This window comes from Camellia sinensis, chromosome 3 (assembly GCF_055761805.1).
Source record: "Camellia sinensis isolate YWXY chromosome 3, ASM5576180v1, whole genome shotgun sequence".
Classification (NCBI taxonomy): domain Eukaryota; kingdom Viridiplantae; phylum Streptophyta; class Magnoliopsida; order Ericales; family Theaceae; genus Camellia; species Camellia sinensis.
In genome coordinates this window covers 176,591,178-176,610,014 of record NC_138963.1, presented here as the reverse complement: position 1 = coordinate 176,610,014, position 18,837 = coordinate 176,591,178, and the positions used below count along the sequence as shown (strand labels likewise).

The 18,837-nt window shown below is 39.5% G+C and overlaps 2 protein-coding genes across 2 annotated transcripts; both read left to right on the top strand.

Moving 5' to 3' along the window:
- The first annotated feature begins 1,114 nt into the window (after nucleotides 1-1,114).
- LOC114313362 (uncharacterized) lies at nucleotides 1,115-10,957 on the top strand. Its single transcript, XM_082921501.1, has 5 exons — nucleotides 1,115-3,124; nucleotides 8,153-8,273; nucleotides 8,487-8,593; nucleotides 9,325-9,392; nucleotides 10,404-10,957. Exon 1 carries the CDS (start codon nucleotides 1,266-1,268, stop codon nucleotides 2,364-2,366), a length of 1,101 nt encoding a protein of 366 aa, XP_082777627.1. The 5' UTR covers nucleotides 1,115-1,265; the 3' UTR covers nucleotides 2,367-3,124; nucleotides 8,153-8,273; nucleotides 8,487-8,593; nucleotides 9,325-9,392; nucleotides 10,404-10,957.
- A 3,846-nt stretch (nucleotides 10,958-14,803) lies between these two features.
- Nucleotides 14,804-16,550, top strand: LOC145822932 (uncharacterized). The gene is made up of 3 exons (XM_082921500.1): nucleotides 14,804-14,930; nucleotides 15,014-15,672; nucleotides 15,749-16,550. Exons 1-3 carry the CDS (start codon nucleotides 14,918-14,920, stop codon nucleotides 16,472-16,474), a joined length of 1,398 nt encoding a protein of 465 aa, XP_082777626.1. The 5' UTR covers nucleotides 14,804-14,917; the 3' UTR covers nucleotides 16,475-16,550.
- The last annotated feature ends 2,287 nt before the right edge of the window (nucleotides 16,551-18,837 follow it).

The window sequence follows — 18,837 nt, the reverse complement described above, 5'->3', positions numbered from 1 at the left end:
TTATTATATATATATATATATATATGGGCTGTGATTGGGGCCTCGAATTTGAGGCTCGAAATTGCCTCAAATGCTATATATATATTTTTTTTTTTTTTTTGGGGCTTATACATTAAAAAAAAATAAATAAAAATAATAATAATAATAACAAGCAAAACATCAACCCAGCAAAAAAAAAAAAAAAAAAAAAAAAAAAAAAAAAAAAAAATAAAAATTCGAGCCAAATTTGAGCCAAAAATTTGAGGCCTCAATCTTTTTCCTATCGGAAGTGATTGAGGGCCCTAAATTTCGGGGCTCGAATGCCCCGAAATTCCACTTTAAGTAAAAAAAAAAAAAAAAAAAAGGAAAAAAGAAAGAAAAAAAGAAACAGTTTCCAAAAATAGAAATTAGGGGCATTAGGGGCAAATTTTTTAGGGCCACCAATCATTTTCCTTTTCCTATATATATATATATAACTTAACAATGTCTGATACCCTCTCCCAAGAAGCTCTCTCTCTCAACAACGGTAACAATGACCGATCCATCGAGGAGGAGGATCATCTGATGCACAGCACCAAAAAAGTAAAGAGCTCTACCATTGCGGAAGGAGATCAGTAGATGGAGGAGGTACTGACGCCACCTGAAGCAAAGCAAGTAAACCAAGAGATAGAAGTGAGTCTGACGACCTCTGAGCCGATTCAAAGGAAATCCTTTAAGCAAGCACTCAAAGCAACCAAGAACAATGAAAAAGCCTTTGACAATGATTTGGACCGGCTCTCCACTGATGACGAATTCCTCTTCGATGACGAGGAGATTGCGGCAATATTAGAGGATGAATACGAGCACGCTCTAGATTCCGGGATACCCAAGATCAAACTCCCCCCACGTCTAGTGAAATCGATCCGTAGGCCATGGAAGGACTGTCTCATAATCTGGCTACTAGGGAAAACGGTGGGATTCAAATTTCTGGTCAATAAATTGAAGAAAATTTGGGGATTACAAGGAGACTTTGAGGCCACAGATTTGGGTCTTGGATTTTTCTTAGTAAAGTTTGAAATGCTTGCTGACTGCAATAGAGTTTACACGGAAGGCCCTTGGATAATCATGGACCATACCTAACTGTTAGAAGATGAGAACATGACTTCAAGGCATCGGAAGCTAAAGAGGTTGCAACAGCCTTGTGGGTTAGATTCCCACAACTCCCAATTGAATACTACATTGAAAAGGTGCTATTCCATATCGCCAAAGTAATAGGTAGACCACTAAAAGTGGATCTCAACACAGCAATGTCTACAAGAGGTAGATATACTAGGGTGTGCGTTGAAGTTAATCTCACGAAGCTGTTTGTCTCTAGATTTGCCATAGGAAAATATACATATATAATAGAATATGAGCATCTACACTATTTTTGTTTTGCTTGTGGAAAGGTTGGCCACCGGAAAGAATATTGTAGTATCAAGCCAGTACAGCTATTGTCACCGACACCGGCACCGGCGTATCCAGGTGGAGAAAGGATCAGTACAACAGAGAGAGTTGAGCAGTCCATAACGGCTACTTCCTCTAGCCCAAAAATAGATCTTGCAATTGGAGATGAGTCTCAATTTGACCCATGGATGCTTGTTAATAGAAGAAATCGGAAGCCCATGATTGCTAACCGTCAGTCAGGGCCTACAATGCACAAAAAACCCAATAACAGATTTGGCCCCCTTACTAATAAGCACACCACAGATGGTACCACTGATGATACTATAGGCAAAGGGGTCCAAGTGTCTCAGCCCACGAATCCCTCAAAAGCAACATCCAGTGCCACACATCTACATAGCAACCTGGTGCTTGCAGTCCATACGTCAAAGGCTAATCCTATTGTTATTAGTCATCCCTCTTCCAGCTCCGATATGATAACTCAGGTGCAGGACCGTCAGGTGCAGTGTTCCACTACTTCAAAGATTAGACCCGAGATGATCTCGGCGATGGAGTCAGAGAATCTGAGGAATGAGCTGGCCCCCATTAACCCACCATTTTCTTACACTTCCCCCTTCTCATCACCACACTCGTCTGTACATCCAGTAGTTAACACTCTAGTCAAGCATCCTCCTGCTAACCCCAAGCTTCAAAAAAAGCCCCCTAACCTTAAACATGAGCGACAATATCACCAAAGCAGACATAGAGAGACTGGAAGTGCAGTTGTCCACGATGACACACAGTGCGGTGGGATCATACCTCAAACCTGCGAGCGAAGCAATTCACCAAGTAAGCATCGTCTGGTGGATAGACGAATTCAGGCTGAGTCTAGAGCCCAGATGGGGAAGCGCAACAGGAAAACCACTACAGGCAACGCAAATGGCAGCTCTGAGGTCAACTGTATTAAGCCAAAAACTAGTGCGTGACATGATTGGTTTGAGTCCCTTAGATCCACTACCAGACTTTCCTAACCGTCCATCAATGAATATCATGCTATGGAACTGCCGGGGAGCCGGCAACAAAATCTTTAGAAGAACTTTCAGACACATTACTATAACTCATAGGCCTGATGTAATGGCCCTCTTTGAAACCAAGGTCCTGTTCAGCTCTATGGGTCTGTTTTTTAATAACCTAGGCTATACTGCCTTTACTATTGTGGACACTGTGGGAAGGGTTGGTGGGATTTGGCTTCTTTGGAACCCTACACAAGTCTCAGTCAGGGCCTATGTTGCTAACCATCAGGTGATTCAAGCCACAGTTAAAAGGAGAGATCATAAGGACTAGGTTCTGGCCGCAGTCTATGCCAGCCCCAACATCAGGCTTCATCACGATCTATGGTATGATCTGGAGGACACAACCAACTCTATGACCAAGCCATGGCTCATTACTGGGGACTTTAACGATATAAGTGGGCACAATGAAAGACGGAGTTTCTCTCAGAGCTACCATCCGGGCCAGAGCCGCAGAGTCTTGGGCCAAATCAATCGCTGTGGACTCATGGATCTTGAATGCACGGGACCTAGATTCACTTGGACTAACAATAGGAAGGGACTAGCAAACACTATGGAGAGACTCGACCGTGCGCTGTGCAATACTAAATGGCGCACTCTCTTTCCTGAAAGCACTGTGCGCAATCTCCCTCGGACTTACTCTGGCCACTCTTCTCTCATTGTCAACACAGAAGGTATATCTAAACTCTCCTCCTATAATCGTCCTTTTCATTTTGAGGCTGCTTGGCTCTCCCATCCCCAGTACAAAGATGTTGTCTATTCCTCTTGGAATCATGAGCCATCTTTGAATAAGAACTTTCAACAGGTTGCTGATAAGTCCCTTACCTGGAATAAGGAAATCTTTGAAAATATTTTTGAAAGGAAAAGGTGTCTCCTTTCACGTATTGAGGGAATTCAAAGATCTCTTGCGAATCATTTCTCTCATAATCTGTTTTTACTTGAAAAGATCTGATTTGTCAATATAATAAAACTCTTTTGCAAGAGGAAATCCTTTGGTTTCAAAAATCTCGTGTCAATTGGGTCACTCAAGGTGAAAGAAACACTAGATATTTCCATGTGTCTACTATTTCCAAAAGAAAGCATTTGAAAATTGATTGTTTGCGTTCTGAAACTGGGGATTGGATCATGGAAGCCCAACCTGTCAAAACTCATATTCAAGATTACTTTACAAACATGTTCCAAGCTGAACCGGTGGCCAATCTTAGTCACTGGTGTAATATAGCTTCCCATACAATTTCTGTTGATGAGAATCGTAGGATCTCCCAGGGGATCACTAACCATGAGATTTGGGAAGCCATCAAAAGCATTAATGCTTTCAAAGCTTCTGGACGGGATGGTTTTTAGGTTATCTTTAACCATAAATTTTGGGACATCATTGGTGAGGATGTTTGTACCTTCATTAAGAATTGCTATACTGAGAAACTTGTCCCTTCGGAAATCAATAGAACTCTTATTGTCCTTATTCCCAAGATTGATAACCCGGAAAATATCAAATAGTTTCAGTCCATCAGCCTTTGCAATGTGTCCTATAAAATTATTACGAAAATCCTTGTTAACAGAATTAGACATCTTCTCCATAGCCTTATCAGTCCCACCCAAAGCAGCTTTATCCCCGGTCGTTCTACTCATGATAATATCATTATAACCCAGGAACTTATACACACCCTTCACCATAGGAAAGGCAGACATAGGGGTCTTTTATTAAATTAGACCTTGAAAAAGCCTACGATAAGATCTCTTGGTATTTCTTGAGAGATACCCTATATGAATTTAAGCTTAGCACCCACTAGATTGAACTTGTTATATCATGTGTCTCTTTTGTGAGTTTTTCTCTGTTATGGAATAGTGAAACCATGAATGATTTCACTCTTGGCAGAGGTTTGAGACAGGGAGACCCCCTATCTCCATACTTATTTGTGCTCTGCATGGAAAGACTATCCAATATGATCAGGTGCCAAGTTGAGAAAAAGCAGTGGAAGGGCCTCAAAGCTGCTAGAAAGGGTCCATCTATATCTTACATGTTCTTTGCGGATGATCTGCTCCTTTTTGCTTAAGCTGATCAACAAAACTGTGAGACCATCATGAGCACAATCAACAAATTCTGCCTCATCTCTGGCCAGCAAATCAGCCTCCAAAAATCTAAAATGTTAATCTCTCCTAATGTGGCTAGCAGAAAAGCAAAAGCATTGACTCAATTTTGTGGGATAACTCTTACTCACAACTTGGGCAAGTATCTTGGAGTGCCCCTCATTCACAGCAGAGTCCAGAGAGACATTTACAATAACATCTTGGAGAAAATTCAACAAAAGCTATCCTCCTGGAAAGCTAATACTCTCTCCCGAGTTGGTAGAACTACCATCATTCAGTCTGTAACTTCATCCATACCCTCTTACATCATGCAAACTAGCAAGTTGCCGCAGAATGTGTGCAAACATATCAACTAGATCAATAGAAATTTTCTATGGGGGGACCAACATAGCAAAAGGAAAGTTCATCTTGTTAATTGGAGACAAGTTTGTAAGAACAAACAAGAGGGAGGCCTTGGCCTCAAAAGAGCTGAAGACCAGAACTTAGCTCTCTTAACCAAGCTTGGATGGAAGCTTCTTAGTGATAAGACTTCCACTTGGATTGTTGTGCTTAAAGGAAAATACCTTCAAAAAGAACCTTTGATGGATTGGCCTACTAATCATCTGGTCTCTCACACCTGGAAGAGTATTATCAAAACCAGAGATATTCTTAGAAAAGGTGTAAAGTGGACTGTAGGTAATGGCCAGAACATCTCCTTCTGGAACAACTGGTGGTGTGGTGACAGCACCATTGTATCCCAATGCCGTGGTGAGCATACCTCAAATTGTTTGAAAGTAGCTGATGTAATCAATACTGAGGGGACTTGGCATCTTGAGGCAGTTTTAGAATTTCTTTCCCCATCCATTATGCAAAGCATGTCTTAAATCCACTTGCCTCATTTTGTGGAAATCCCATACAATCCCCACTGGAAAGGAGCACCAACTGGTAACTTCACAGTTAGTGCAGCCTATGATCTCTTAACAAATATGGACCATCAAAGTAACAAAGTCAGCTCTGGAAAAAAAAATCCCACAAAAACTAAAATGTTTCTGCTGGTTGCTATTCCATGAGCGTTTATTAACCAATCATCATAGAAGTCTTAGAGACTTGACCATGGATGACAAATGCCCCAGGTGAAACTCAGCTCGAGAAGACATAAGCCATATGTTTAGAGAATGCCCTAAAGCTAAAGCCATTTGGCTAGCCATAAGAAGCCACAAATGGCTTTAACTCAGTGAAAATCAATCTTGGGAGCAGTGGCTTCAGGTTAACCTACACAGCAAGGAGAATAAGATCTTCCATATTCTTTGGGGAATTGTGTTTGTATTCACTGTCTGGAAAAGATGGACAGATAGGAACAATTTTGTTTTCAAACAAGAGGAAGACAGTGTGCACCAAGCCATCAGATACATCCAGCAACAAACAGCTGCAACTTTTGAGGCATTCCAATTTGACCACTTTACTGGACTACTTCTGGAACAAAAAACTAACTGGGTTTTACCTTTTGCAAGTAGAATTAAACTCAATAATGATGGATGCTCCAAAGGAAATCTCGGACCGGCTGGTTATGGAGGGCCCTTCCGAGATGAGAGAGGAGCATGGGTGCATGGTTACCATGGGAGACTTGATGAAGCAACTAGTCTGGAAGCTGAGCTTTAGGGAATATATAGGGGCCTAACCATCATTTTGGAGAAATGAATGAGATATATACTAATTGAGACAGATTTTATTCATGTTGTTCAACTGATTCAGGAAGAATCTGGTCAAACTTTCAGTACAGGCCCCTTCTTGAGGACACCAAGTTCCTGATGCAAAGATGCAGTTGTACCATTCAACACATCCTCATAGAAGGCAACCAAAGTGTAGATGGTTTAGCAAATCTAGGGGTTAATCACCCAGAACCGTTTGTATTTCTTAATGACCCTCTTTTGCAGACATTCTAGGGTCATCTTCTATTTAAAAGGCTTTATGCCGTAGCTCTATGTTCTGCTATTTTCCTTTTAAATCGAATATATATATATATACATATAATTTGGCCTAAAATTTTATGTTGAACATCTTAGCTTACTTTTCTAAACACCCAATCCAGTTGAACACTAACTAACCACTTTCTTCGACACCCAACCCAACTTAGCCCATAACCCTTTAATTAATATATATTTAGGGCTACAAATGAATAGAGCCGTTCGTGAACAGGTTTGAACTTAGCTCAATAATGGCTCGTTTGAACTCGGTTTGTTATTTTTTTATTTTTTATTTTTTATCTTTTATTTTTTATTTATTTATTTATTTATTTTTTTGCATTTGAGTTCAAGCTCGTTAAAATCTTAATAAAAAAGTTCAAACATACTAAAGTTCGACAAGTTGGTTAGCTCATTTAACATTTAGTATTTATATATTAAATAATATAAAAATATATATAAAAAATAAGATAGTTATGTTATTTATATATTAAAAAATGTAAATATAAATAATAGCTAACTATAAATAGTACATTTATATAATACTGGTGGTAGATATTATTATTTTAATAAAATATTAATTTTTGTTTTGGTATATTTATATATACAATTGTATAATTAAAGTTTTAAGCGTAATTTTAGTCTCATATGTAAATGTGAATTTATAATTTTTTTGACTCGTTAAGGCTCGTGAATAGACTCGAGCTCAAGTCAAGCTTATAAGACAACTCGGTTCGAGCTCGGTTCGTTAAATTTTTATTGAGCTTGAGCTCTCGAACTCGAGCTTTTGTGCTCGAACTCTTTAAAATCTTAATAAACAAATCCAAACAAATTAAAACTTGGCTTGGTTCGGCTTAGCTCGTTTGCAGCCCTATACACTAGTGGATAGTACAGGCGATACGTGTGCAATTCAAATAAGTAAGAATAAAAACAAATACTAATAAAGAAGTAATTATTATAATATTTTTGTTTTCTAAGTGGTAAGAGTATTTTTTAATAAGCCAAGGACTTTCCAAACCTTGTGCATCACCTTTTTATATGAAAATTATGTAATTTTGCAATTGAGATCAACGATTTTATAGCTTATCCCAATTTGATTTAAAAGTGTTTTCTGCATTTTTTTTTTTTAAACATGCTAGTGATAGAAAACAATATATTCTATGTAATTTTTTTTATCTACATTTTATTTTTTGAAACAATGATATCAATATATTAAAATTTTATTTTATTTTATTTATTTGTGTGTGATTTGAAAAGTTACAAAAAAAAAATAAATTTTTGAATGTTTACCCGAAAAAAATTCCTAGAATCACTACTATATGAGGAGATTCAAACTATTAATCTCGTAGAAAGGTTGCTGAAGTTTTAGCTAATCAAATTGGCCCATTGAATTGCCATGATTGTATATATATATATATATATATATTTACCTGGAAGATAGTAGTCTGATTGGCAACTCGTATAACATCTCGCATTCTTACACAGATTTTATCAACATGGGAGTATGTTTTTAGTGTCCAATTTTCTCTAAACTTTGGAGTGTATACTTTTAATTATATGCTCATAATTACATATTACCTATAAATAAAAAAAAGATTCACGATTATAGAGATAGTGTTGCATTCATCACCATTGGATTGCCTTGTTCTGCGTAGAGTAATAAACTTTGTTTAGTAGTGTCCCAGGGGTGGATTTCCGTCTGCAGTAACTGTTTTGCACATATATAGAGCTCACAACGGCCATAATGTAGTTGTGGAAATCTCATGCAAATGTATAGCTTTGGATAAGCTTTGTGGTAATCTTCTTATCCTTAACTATATTTAACTAGTGTGGTTTTGGGAATTCCATTCATTCAAATGGTAGAGTTATTCTTAGGTGGTTCTTTGGTGGCAGTAGTTGTAAAAAAATCATATATATTAGCTTCTAATTATTTTTTTGGATAACAATTTTAAATCCGTCATACTATTTATCCCTCGGTGACCTAATAGTTTTTTCTTGTGTATTACAGTGGCGCTTGCCAGATGGATTTCCTATTTCAGTTTTGCGTAGACATATAGGAGCTGTTACTGCCATTGCATTTAGTCCTCGGCCTAGCTCTATGTACCAGCTGTTATCGTATGTTACATCCCATACTTCTAAATGCATGTTCTATTCCCTATAGTCCCTCAATTGATCTAATGGCTTTATTCTTAATATGTCATTTGATAGTTGGGCTTAATATGTCATTTGATAGTTGGGCTGTTCTTCTGCTAGCACCCAGAAATTTTATCATAAGCTAAGAAGCACATGTGAAGCACATGTTGCATCAATACAGATTTGTTGTTCCTCAATCTTATTTTGTTGTATTGTTTTATGCTCTGTCTAGCTAGGATGTCCTGGTTTTCACATCGATCTCTAAAGTTCATTTAAATGTTATTTTCCCAAGGAGGTGTTGTTCCAGTGTATAAGCGGAACATTCAAATGAGTTATGTTAGTGATGTCTGGAGTCTTTAGTTTCTAAGGTCAGGTCATAGCTTTTGATTGGTTAGATTTACAATGCTCTTTCATAATTCACACATAAATTGTATGGGTGTTGTCACTGCTTTCATTCCTTGTTATGCCATCTTTTCTTCCCTATTACCCGTTTCGATAAATTTGGTGCCTTTTGTCTGGCTTCTTGACATTGTTTTTATTTGTCTGCTTCCAATCCACTTCAGCTCTCCAAACATGGCACTTAAATGTGCCATTTACATAGTTGACTGGCTTGGATTTTGGGGGAATGCTTTTGTTTCTATTTACTGTGCATAGATTTTCTCCTGAAGCACCCTTTTGCTTACCTGTTTTCTTTTTCATTTTACTATTTTCAGGTACCTCCATTTTTAGTTCGCAAGTTCACACAAATATTTTCATTCATCAATGTTCAACTATTCAACAGGTAGTCTGCATGTTGTCTTTAGATGCTTTTTGAAGTTTTTATACTGCAAGTAAGTTTTTTCTTATGGCCTTGTGCACGCTTTTTGGGACCACAACCTTCTATTAAGGAGAGAATGTTGTTCATTCAGTAACGGTGAATATGTTAAAGCAGGACTCGCTGAACTCGAACATTGGTGTTATAATGCAACAGATGAGGTAACATCAGCATTGATTTATTACCACTTCACTTTGTGTTGTATAATTTCTATTTTAGTAAGCAAAAACATATTGCAGTATGCAGGTTCAGCTTGGGATGAGCTCAAGCAGGCTATAGGGTTTTTGGTATACCCTTCCTTTCATTGTTCATCTTGGACTCTTCTCTTTCACCATTAGTCGTTCTAAACTTTCCCACCTGAAAGGAAACACAATTCCATAAACCACAAACATGAGATATTAGCATCTCTATAAAGGATGGAGTGCTTTTCATTAACTCTTTTGATGACATGAAAACTAATAATTTTCTGCATCAATTGGCAATCTTCTTTTATACTTACTTGAACCTTGTTGAAATAGAAACAAATGTTAGCTATATACTTATATATATATATATATATATAGAGGGAGCACCCAATTTGGTGTTCATGAAGTTTTGTGGACTTTTATTTTCCAAAAGTAAAACCTGACTTTCCACTTACAAATAGTTACAACTACTTTATATATATATATATATATATATATATATATTATATTTTGTTAATTTGGCACACAGTGTGTGCCTCACCTTCTAGTACGATGAAATGTAATACTGCTACAGGTTGTTGAGATTTTAAGTTGAACACAAGTGATACTGGTATATTGAATGCAATTTGAGTAAACTAGTTTCAGAATTAAATTATTATTTTTTGCTTAAAATGCTTTGCAAGATAAACTCTTTGAGAGCAGAATTTTATTGTTGATTTACCATGATTGAACCTCCTAGTTTTACCATTAGTATAAGTTCATCCTCTCTCTCTCTCTCTCTCTCTCTGAGCAGGTTGGCTGTACAAAAGGTGATGATGCTGGTCTTTCAAATGCGCACATGATTATGGCAGAGATTCCAAATGCTTCAGAAGCGGTGGTATAGGTGCATGACTTGGGGTGAAAAAATAAATTTCTAGCAGTATGGTGGTTCTTGCTTTATGTAGGAAGGGTAATATTTGATGTGTATTATTAATACTCTGTTCAACTCTGGAAATTTGGAGACATTGATTAGAAAATCTGGACATGAATGCTTGATGCTTTGTGTCTAACCCAATGAATATGAAGGCATAATTATTTCTTGGCTAAACACTACTTTTAAGGTCGTAATCTGACCCAATGACAAATGTTATCTGTCCTAATTTATGGTATTGATTTGAGCAGTGGAAATCATTATAACTTCTTCCCAATCCTATTTACCTTAGGCACTATTACTTTTTATTATTCAACTGTTAATTTCACTTTTATCTTTAAATTATTCTCATTTTATTTTTTGGGATTGAACTTATTGGATTTTTTTCTTGAAGGATGTTGTATGGGGTACTATTATAGATGTGAGGGAATATTAATCACACATAAATATATGTCTATACAAAGTTTTATTCATTATTGCTATTTTACAGGTATATTTTTGAAGTTAAATCTCACAAAATTAGTAGTTCAAAAAAAAAAAAAAAAAAATCTATTGCGGCGTTTTTCAAAACGCCACTATAGTTATATTTTTAAAATAACAAAAAATCTATTACGACGTTTTTGAAGCGTCGCTAATGCTTATGTGATGTCATGTTACCGTTGACTGCCACATTTAGCGGCGTTTTTATAAACGCCGCCTATACTAATTTTACGACGCTTTTAAAGCGTCATAAACTTACAGCGACGACCGCGTTCTCGACGTTTGGTAGTAAGCGTCACTAAAGGAATTAACGGCGTTTTTCAGACATATAGCGCGTTTTTGAAACGCCGCTAAAAGCCATTTTCCCAGCAGTGATCTGATGAGAATCTTAGTTGGGTTGTAAATTAATACTACTACATAAGATAAGATAAGAGTAGTAGGTGCCATAAGACAAGGAAGAAAATGCCAGAATATAAATTAATTAATTAATTACCTGTAAATCTGACATATCCTTCTCCTATGCAGAGCTGGTGGTGTATCTATCATGAAGTTGTAATATTACTTACCCTTCAAATATATTCATAATTTATTTACTATTCAATGTTTTTTTTAAAATTACAAATCATCTTTGAAATTAATATATATATATATATATATATGGGGGAGATTTACGTATAGGTTTTAATAGGTAAACTTATTATCCAATAAGTCCTATGATAATTAATGATATTTTTCACTAAACACTATTAAAAAACGTCACTAATTGTTAATTTTCAGTGACAATTTAAAATTTTTATCACAAAAATATCACTAATTATAAGTTTTAGCAACAACTTAAAAAATTGTCACAAAAAAAAGGCAATAATATTCAACTTTCAGCCACAGTTTGAAAAATTCATTACAAAAAAGTATCACTAATTATAAATTTTAGCGACAATTTATTAAAACCGTGATAAAAAAAAATCACTAATTGTCAATTTTTAGCAACATGTAAAAAATTATTTTTATCGATAATTTACTAAGACTTATTTTCAATAGAATTTGATGAAAATTAAGTTCAACTATTAGGACCTATTGATAATTTGGCCTATATATAATCTATATAAATTTAATATAATTATACTGATTTTACTTTTAGAAAGGTTAAACTAATTGGAACTAACTGTGTAGACACATTAATAAACATTTTAATATAAAATAAATAATAATATTATTTTTTTCATTTATACGATTAAATATTAAGAACGTTTCATATAATTATATCAAATTTATAAAGAAATTAGTATAATTTACTTTAAAAAAAAAATAAATACAAAGATGAAAATGACCATATTAGCCTATGAGTGTTTTTGTGGATTGTACGGGGAGGAAATAATTCTCCTCGTATAATCCTGTTGACCAAGTCCACGCTCCTCCGTACGACGTCGCTTTGTCACCTGAAAACACAAACGTGAGCTAGCCGGCGGGTGTGTGCCGGAAACCTCTCCGATGCCTAAGTCAGAAAACTGGACAAATAGACAAAGCTCTAAGTTCTCAGAAAGATTGTCTTCAATTACCTCCTCCAAGGTGTTGCTTGTGAGCTTTTATAAGTTTCATATGGCACAATCCTAGTAGGACTTGTACTTCTCCATGCAGAGTCCTCCTAGGATTCATTCTCCTAAGGATAATGCTTATCCTTTTGCACCCTCCCCCACTGCTTAAACCAAGTGGGATGGTTTTTTATATGACCGAACTTCCACATGACCGAAGTAAAATTGGCTATACCGAGCCACAGAGGGCCGAACTATACTTAGCTCGGTCTGCTCCTCCAATTGATTACTTCGGCTGCCCTGTTTGACCTTGATGTGCTTAGTTCAAACTTCCAAGTAGCAAGTTCTGACCGTCCCAACCGCTGTATGTCACGACCGGACTAATTCTGAAACCGGTCTTCCCAGAACATACTGCGGCCGGACTAACTCTGAGACCGGCCTAACTCCGAGTTGTCTCCGGACCGGAGTGGCTTTACTCTTCCTTGGACCGGAGTAATCTCACCTCCTCGGGCCGAAGTAACTTTGTCTCCTTAAGGCCGGAGTAACCTTGCCCCTAGGCCGAAGTAGCCATTACGGCCTTTTTACTTAGCCCTTCGCGTTTTGGGCCTCGAAGCCAAACTCGGAGCTCGGCCCAATTTTTCCCAAAAATTACCCTCTCAATTGCCCCTTAATTCCATCTGTGCAACAAGATTGGGATTACCAGTCTACTGGCCGAGCTAGAGTTTCATTAGGCTTTTTCAGCCGATCTAAGAACCCTTTAGCCTCTCTAGCCGATCTAACTTTACCTCGGATATCACTATGTCCGGTCAAAAACGTCTCTTCAATCACAGCGACTGTAACGCTTCTCATTCCAATGACACGTGGCAGGCTCTGATTGGTTAAGGACGGCTGTCACGCCGTCTTCGTGCTTTGTGATCTTGAAACGGTTCCCGCCCAAATTTTGGGCTTTCTAACAAAAGTAATTCCTGAGGCTAGGGTCTCTACACTTTTGCTATTCCTTCGTCTTCTCTCTCTGTTCTCTTGCTGCTCGAGTTCTGAGCTTACTGTGTTCGTGCTTCTGTTGCTGCTACTGCTCCATCTTCAGCTTCTTCTTCTTCAATCTGGTAAGCAGGTCTACCCTTCTCGCTTTTGTTACTTGTTTTTCCATCTGTTTTTGCTTTGTATGCTTTTTGCAAACATTTTTCTTCATTTGTCTGCTTTGCTCTTCGTACTTTGATGAAGAAACCATAGAACCCAAGAGTATATGTCATATACCCTAGAGAAAACTCGATTTCGATCCAGAATCACATCCCAACCGAACCAGGATACTGTTTGTGTTGTGTATGTAGATAGATTTCAGAGAACAACCGGACTAGGACTCAAAGGAATAGCAGTAGTTTCTTCTCAACCACTGTAGCCAAGATAAACTCACCGGAAAAACGTGCACGTACCGAACTAGGTACTTCGGTCAATAACCGAGCTAAGGCTTTCGGGGCCCAGCCGGCTTTCTTAGTTCTTAAACCGAACTCAGAAAGCCGCCCCTAGGGGCTTCGACCGAAGTAATTTTCCTCAAACTGCAACCGATTTAGGCCTTGGGACTAAACCAGCTTTCTGAATTTTTTAGACCGAACTCAGAAAGCTGCCCCTAGACGTTAAAACCGGTCTAACCTGCTCAAAACCGAGTTAACAAACCTTCTGATGAACCGAGGTAGAACCAGCCCACTGAGCCGAAGTAGGATTTGTATATCTTGCTTATAATTTGTAGCGCGGTCCCACGATCTGTGCTTAACCCCTTTGTTTTCTACCTTGCAGACTTAGGTTGCCCAGGCACTCCTACGTGTGCTCAACCGGGCTACTGAGCCAAATTTTTGTACCGAAATAATTTATTCGTAACTTATTCAACAAATGGGTAAGTATAGATATTTAGTCGAAACCCCTGGTGGCATGGCCGAATTCAGGCAGGACTACCAGATTCCTGATGATGTCCAACTGGAGTTGGCCAAGAAAGATGCTACTCCCTGGGACAATGAAGGCTCCGTCCCTTTTACCCTTCAGTCAATCATTGAAACCGGACTACGGTTTCCTGTCCAACCGCTCATCTGCGAATTTCTTAGGCAGACTAGGTTATGTCCTACCCAACTGTCCACCAACACTTACCGTATTATAATGGGAATAGACGCATTAAACCACCAAACCGGACTAAATGTTGGTCTAGCCGAAATATTCCATCAGTATTCCATCGGCTCAAAGAATGCTGGGTGGGTCTACTACCTCAGAATTCGCCGCCGCCGAGAGAAGATAATTAAGCATACTCCGGACAAAGATCTTAACGATGATGATTTCCTTTGGGTCTCTGGGAATTTTGAGGATTTTCAAGCTCAAATTCCTGGCCGACCTATAAATTGGAAAATGGGAGAGCCTGGTAATTTTGCTTCGGTCTTCTGTCTTGTTTGTTATCTCGGTTGTTTAGTTTATTAGCCGAACTAACACTTCTCTTTATTGCAGATTTCGCCCATCTCCGTTCCCTGTACAGTTATCCCAACCTTGGGGTTCTGCGAGCCGCACTACGGGTTAAAGAAAGAAGTTGGTCAAAGCTTCTAAATTTTGAGCCGACCTACCGGTATAGCGGTCGCCGCAAAGCAAAGGTAACTGATTTTCTTCTCGAGGAAGCACCGGAGCCGGACCCAACTCTGCCCGAGATAAGACTTGTCCCTCTAACAGCAGAAGAAGAGATGGCGAAAAGGAGCAGAGTTAGGGCCCTTCTTACCGAAACGGCTAGGCCCGAAGTAACGCCTCCCAGTCAATCGCAGCCTGCCGTTGTCGCCCTCCCTTCCCAACAGCCATCCTCTTCCCGCCGGACCAAACGTCCCCGGACTGCCGAACCCGAACGAGTTTTGGTTGATGAAGAACCTGTCATTCAGCCGAGCTTACCACCAAGCCCTCGACCGGAGTCTTCCGACCGGACCATCAGTTGCTGGGCACCGAAGCTATCTTTCAACGACCGAGACATTCTGGAAACAGACTCGGTTGTTGCTGAGAAGGACCACCTGTTGGCCATCAATTTGGCCAAGAGTGTGTGTCTGCCTAAAGACATGGAACATCACCACAAACAGTTAACCACCGAGCTGAAGTCCATCCGGTCAGCCACGAAATCAATGATTCTGGTAAGTAACTTCGGTCGTATTTCTGTTTTTCTACTTTTCTTTTTCTTCGGCTAAATTGAAGTTGTTGCTTTGTCAGGCTATCCAGAAAAATCAAATCACCCATAGGAAGGTGCTGGAGCTGAGGAAAGTGACAAGGCAAGCTGCGGCAGAGGCGGAGGCGAAATCGGCCGAACTAGAGGAGGCCAGAAAGGAAATGGCCGAACTCCGAGGTGAGGTCGGTCGTCTGACCGGAATGGTTAGTTCGGCCGAGGCCGAAAAGCAAAAGACTGCCATCGTGCTGAAGGACAAGTACTTGCGCGAGTTGCTAAAACTTGAAAGAAAGAAGGATGCCGAAATAAAAGAGAAGGTGAAGGAAGCCGACAAACAAGGCTTCAAGAGGGCAGAGGATGCTTATGCCCAACAATGCAATGCGGCCAAGGATCTGTTCTTTAAGTGCGGCTGGAGGGGAGCCGTTGAGAAGCTCGGTCATGATCCTCAGACCGAGGTTTTCAACCCTCCAGCCTACTTTATACCGAACTCCCTGATGGATTATGCCACGGCCATGCAACAGCAGTTCCTTGAGGGCTCAGACGATGAAGTTTCTGATGAAGACTCTGCCCCTGAGGATACTTCGGTTGTGAATGCAGATCAGGTAGTGCGGTCGGAGCCCGTGGTGGAAGATCTAACTCTTGATCAACCAAGTGAAGCCGTGGCTCCAGCCGAACCCGTTCTTCCTTCTGAAAATGTTGTAGTGCCCGAAACCGGTCTTCAAGTTGACGCCGATGCTGCCTTCGACGCCGAAATAGATGAACTTTTTTCTTAATTTTGTAGTCTTTTCTTTGTAACCGAACTAAGCAGCCTTGTAATGACTTCTTTTTGAATGAAAATTTTACTTCTCTTATTCCGGTTATTGTGTATATGCTTGCATTTGTAATGTCTTCTATTACTCCAAGTGTTGTTTCGGTTTTTGGTTGGTTAAACTATACTTACCAGCCAACCACTCCTTAGCCGACATAATTGCTTCGGCTGGGGAGTACTAAGTGTTGGTTTAATCCAGCCAACCACTCTTCAGCCTTACACTTACTTCGGCTGAAGAGTAACAAGAGTTGGTTTATTCCAGCCAACCACTCCTTAGTCATGCACTTACTTCGGCTAAGGAGTACAAAGTGTTGGTTTAATCCCGCCAACCACTCTTCAGCCTTACACTTACTTCGGCTGAAGAGTAACAAGAGTTGGTTTATTCCAGCCAACCACTCCTTAGTCATGCACTTACTTCGGCTAAGGAGTACAAAGTGTTGGTTTAATCCAGCCAACCACTCTTCAGCCTTACACTTACTTCGGCTGAAGAGTAACAAGAGTTGGTTTATTCCAGCCAACCACTCCTTAGTCATGCACTTACTTCGGCTAAGGAGTACAAAGTGTTGGTTTAATCCCGCCAACCACTCTTCAGCCTTACACTTACTTCGGCTGAAGAGTAACAAGAGTTGGTTTATTCCAGCCAACCACTCCTTAGTCATGCGCTTACTTCGGCTAAGGAGTAACAGGTGTTGGTTTATTCCAGCCAACCATTGAAGTTTGTTTTTCCAGCTAACTTCTAGTATTTGGTTATTCCGACCAAATGTCCTGCAGCCTGGATCCTTATCCTGGGCTTAGGATGGGTGTTGGTTTAATCCAGCCAACCTTTAAGTTAGTTTTTCCAGCTAACTTAGAGTAACATGTTTGTAATATACGTAAGTCTTGAAAGCTAACTTTTACAAAGGGTAATTTGCGCCAAAAAGAATTTCTTATTTTATTGAAGGAAGAGAAAATTACATATGTTTGAAAAAGAAAAAGCTAAAAGTAAAATAACTTGAGATTGGCCGTGTTCCATGGCCTAGGGATTGCCTTGCCGTCCTTGTCTTCTAGGTGGTATGCCCCTTTGCCTGCTAATCCAACCACCTTATAAGGACCCTCCCAATTTGGGCCTAACTTGCCGTCTCCTGGGATTAGGGTGTTTCCCATTACTTTGCGTAGTACCCAATCCCCAATCTTGAATTGTCTTGGATGTACCTTTTTGCTGTATTTTCTGATTAACTCTCGTTGGTAGGCGGCAATGTGAACCATTGCTTTTTCTCTTCTTTCTTCTACAAGGTCGAGTTCTAAGGCTATGGCTTCTCCATTTAAGTCTGGATCAAAATTTTCGCTTCGAATTGTGGGGAGGCCAACTTCTAGTGGGATCACTGCTTCCATTCCATATGCTAAGGAGAATGGTGTTTCTCCTGTTGATCGCCGAGGTGTGGTGCGGTAGGCCCATAAAACATTAGGAAGTTCATCTGCCCACTTGCCTTTTGCCTTCTCTAGCCTTTTCTTTAGTCCATCCAAGACGACTTTATTTGATGCTTCTGCTTGCCCATTTGCTTGGGGATATGCCGGTGTGGAATTGTAGAACTCTATCTTGTACTCTTCACAAAAGCTTCTAAAGATCCTGCCGTCGAACTGAGTTCCATTGTCTGAGATCAGTGCTTTTGGTATGCCAAACCGAGTGATAATATTCTGCCAAACAAACTTCTTCACATCCTTCTCTTTGATTGACGCCAATGCTTCTGCTTCCACCCACTTTGTGAAGTAGTCTGTTGCTGCGAGAAAGAATTTTCTACCTCCGGGTGCTGTTGGAAGTGGTCCTACTATATCTAAGCCCCACATTGCGAAAGGCCATGGGCTAGTTAAAGGTAGGAGTTCTCTTGCTGGTTGATGTATTTGGTGCGCGAATTTCTGGCATTTTTCACACTTCTTCACATATTTTTCTGAGTCTGCTTGCATATATGGCCACCAGTATCCTTGCGAAATAGCCCTGTAGGCGAGCGACCTTCCCCCTTGATGACTTCCACATACCCCTTCATGTATTTCGAATAGGAAGGCTTCTACTTTGCTGGGATGAACGCACTTGAGGTAAGGCCCAGAGAATGACTTCTTGTATAATGCCAAAGATGGAGATAGCCAAAATCGCTGCGACTTTGCCCTTATTTTGTTGGCTTCTTTTTTCTCTGCTGGTAGGATGCCGTCTTTTAGGAACAGGATGATGGGATCCATCCATGAAGGGCCTAATTCAGTGCAATATACTTCTTCTGCTTCAGGGTCTTCTATACTTGGTCTTGGTAAGAAGTCGATGAGTAATGGATGAGGGATCGATGTATCTGCCATTGAGGC

Bases quoted from the DNA above. Each gene is read 5' to 3' on its own strand.
- LOC114313362 (XM_082921501.1), top strand. From the start codon at position 1,266: ATGTCTACAAGAGGTAGATATACTAGGGTGTGCGTTGAAGTTAATCTC.
- LOC145822932 (XM_082921500.1), top strand. The intron at 15,673-15,748 runs GTAAGTAACTTC...TTGCTTTGTCAG, and splicing joins CCACGAAATCAATGATTCTG to GCTATCCAGAAAAATCAAAT.